Below are 2,180 nucleotides of genomic sequence, written 5' to 3'. Positions count from 1 at the left end.
CTAATTTCTCTTGCAGTTCTAAATCACATGATAGCAGTGCTTCTAACACGAGTGATTCTGATGAAGTGACCGAGACAACAATGAAGTTTCGTAAGTCGGAGGTTCAACTAACAATGTAGTGTTGTGGTCAAAGGTAGATGCAATGTTCAGACCTCGAAAGAGTATGCCAAACATGGTAATTCCAGTTGCATTAGCAAAATTGGATAGGAGTGCTTCAGGACTAGATGTCTTTAGAAAATATTTCCTCCCAGTCTTTTTCTATTTATCTCTCAGTGTACAAATCAGAGACTAAAAATGATAAAGAAAACCACAGTTCAGAGCACAGATCCTGGATAAATTAGGTTGGTACTTGGTGTTATGCTTGTAATGTGTTACAATACAGTGCCCTCATTTTCGGACTATTGGTCACACAATACTTCAACGGGAAATGTTGCTATAAAAAGAGCAATTTCGAGAGATAGGTGCAAAGGGTTACTTTCTAAACTGTACTTCAAATTTCCTGAGAAACCAGACACAGCTGGTAAGCTTTACTACCTAGAGCCAATAGTCGCTTGTCTGAAAAACACTTTTCAGAAAGCGAGGTCGAAAAGTACAGCACAGGGCATTGATGAGTCTATGGTAAAGTTCAAAGGAAGATCAGCCTTGAACCAATACCTTCCTATCAAGCCAGTGGAGCGCAGGATAAAGATATGGATGAGGAGTGCTTCTGTAACAGGCTACACATATGACTTCAATATATATTGTGGAAAGGATCCAAATAATCAGGATCGCACATTGGGTGAGCGTGTAGTTCTGCAGCTCTCAAAAACAATTAGAGACATTAATGTAATGTTGTCATTTGATAGATTTCTTACATCAATTCGTTTGATGGATACCTTGTCGTTTGCAGCTGTTGGTACATGTATGGCTAACAGGAAAAATGAGACAAAGTCAACAAAGAAACTTGCTGGGGGGGAATGTGAGTTCCTTTGCAATTCGTCTGGTACGTTGGTGGTGGTGTAAATAGCAGGACACCAAAGAAGTAATGTTGGTCACTAACTGTCATTCTAATTATGTATGTACATTGAACAGAAAAGCAAAAGATGGATCTAAATTGGTTGTAGACTGTCCAGTGGCACTGAAAACTTATAACGACTATATTGGTGGCGTGGACTTGGCTGATCGGATGAGTACACTGTAAGATTTAGACAGAAAATTTGATAAACGGTGGAAGAAAGTGTTCTACAAACTGTTGTTAACTAGTGTTGTAAATGCCTGGATTTTACAAAAGGAAATTCAACACAAGACAGTGCCACTAAAACATTTTCTAGTCAACCTAGCAGAGCAGATGATTGGCAAGGGACAAAAGACTGCCAATGTACAGCGGAAATCCTCAACTGGGCGCCCTTCTAAGAGAACAAGAGTTATGCGGAATGTGGGGCTACACCGCCCTGAAGAAGGACCTACAAGTAGAAGGTGTGTTTTGTGTTCCAGCAAGAGCAAAATCTATATGCAAAATGTGCCAGCATCCATTATGCAAAAAGTGCTTTGCAACATTTCATACGTAATTATAATAAATCAGACATGTGTAATTCTTTGATAGTGAATGTGTTCTACAAATTGTTACAAACTAGTGTAATAAAAAACTGATTGTATACATCTTGTTTTCTATATATATTTTAGTAACCGCTATTGCTGTTGGGACTATGTTTGTCCCACTCGGCAGGCCTAGTGGGACACCTGTTTCCCGCTCAATATGGGTACTGAGACACCAGTGTCCCAAGGCCTAATTGCAGGAAGTGAGTTCAGAATTGACAAAAATGTATTCTTAATATTATCAAGACTAATAAAACACTATGTGGTCAAAAGAAGAATTTTCTATGTAAAATTTAAAAAATCCATCTCGAAAGGGTTAACATACAAGGTACTTACTTCAATTTTTTTATTTATGCATCTAGTTCCATAGGACCAAATTGAGAAGCAAATCTCAAAGGTCATGGAATGCATCAGTACATGTAATTATAGTATAAAAGTAATAACAGATATAATAAAATGTTTATGAACCCAAAAAAGCCAAGCCATAATTTTAATAAATGCAGTCAACAATATAACATAAGAATTCGCTTAATTTTTCAAGGAACTGCTCAACAGAACTCTTCAGTTTCGATTTGAAATGGCATGAATTACTGCTAAGATATTTG

General features: G+C 37.5%; 1 protein-coding gene across 1 annotated transcript; it reads left to right on the top strand.

Moving 5' to 3' along the window:
* The first annotated feature begins 357 nt into the window (after positions 1 to 357).
* LOC126282350 (piggyBac transposable element-derived protein 3-like) lies at positions 358 to 1,579 on the top strand. Its single transcript, XM_049982007.1, has 3 exons — positions 358 to 998; positions 1,072 to 1,176; positions 1,243 to 1,579. The coding sequence occupies exons 1-3, from the start codon at positions 358 to 360 to the stop codon at positions 1,577 to 1,579; spliced, it is 1,083 nt and encodes a 360-aa protein (XP_049837964.1).
* Positions 1,580 to 2,180: the final 601 nt, after the last annotated feature.

Source organism: Schistocerca gregaria, chromosome 7, assembly GCF_023897955.1.
Source record: "Schistocerca gregaria isolate iqSchGreg1 chromosome 7, iqSchGreg1.2, whole genome shotgun sequence".
NCBI classification, from domain to species: Eukaryota; Metazoa; Arthropoda; class Insecta; order Orthoptera; family Acrididae; genus Schistocerca; species Schistocerca gregaria.
This window is presented reverse-complemented; position numbering and strand designations above follow the sequence as displayed.

Coding starts and splice junctions, on each gene's coding strand:
- LOC126282350 (XM_049982007.1), top strand. CDS start 358: ATGCTTGTAATGTGTTACAATACAGTGCCCTCATTTTCGGACTATTGG. Junction 999..1,071: donor TCTGGTACGTTGGTGGTGGT/GTAAATAGCAGG, acceptor TACATTGAACAG/AAAAGCAAAAGATGGATCTA. Junction 1,177..1,242: donor GCTGATCGGATGAGTACACT/GTAAGATTTAGA, acceptor GTTGTTAACTAG/TGTTGTAAATGCCTGGATTT.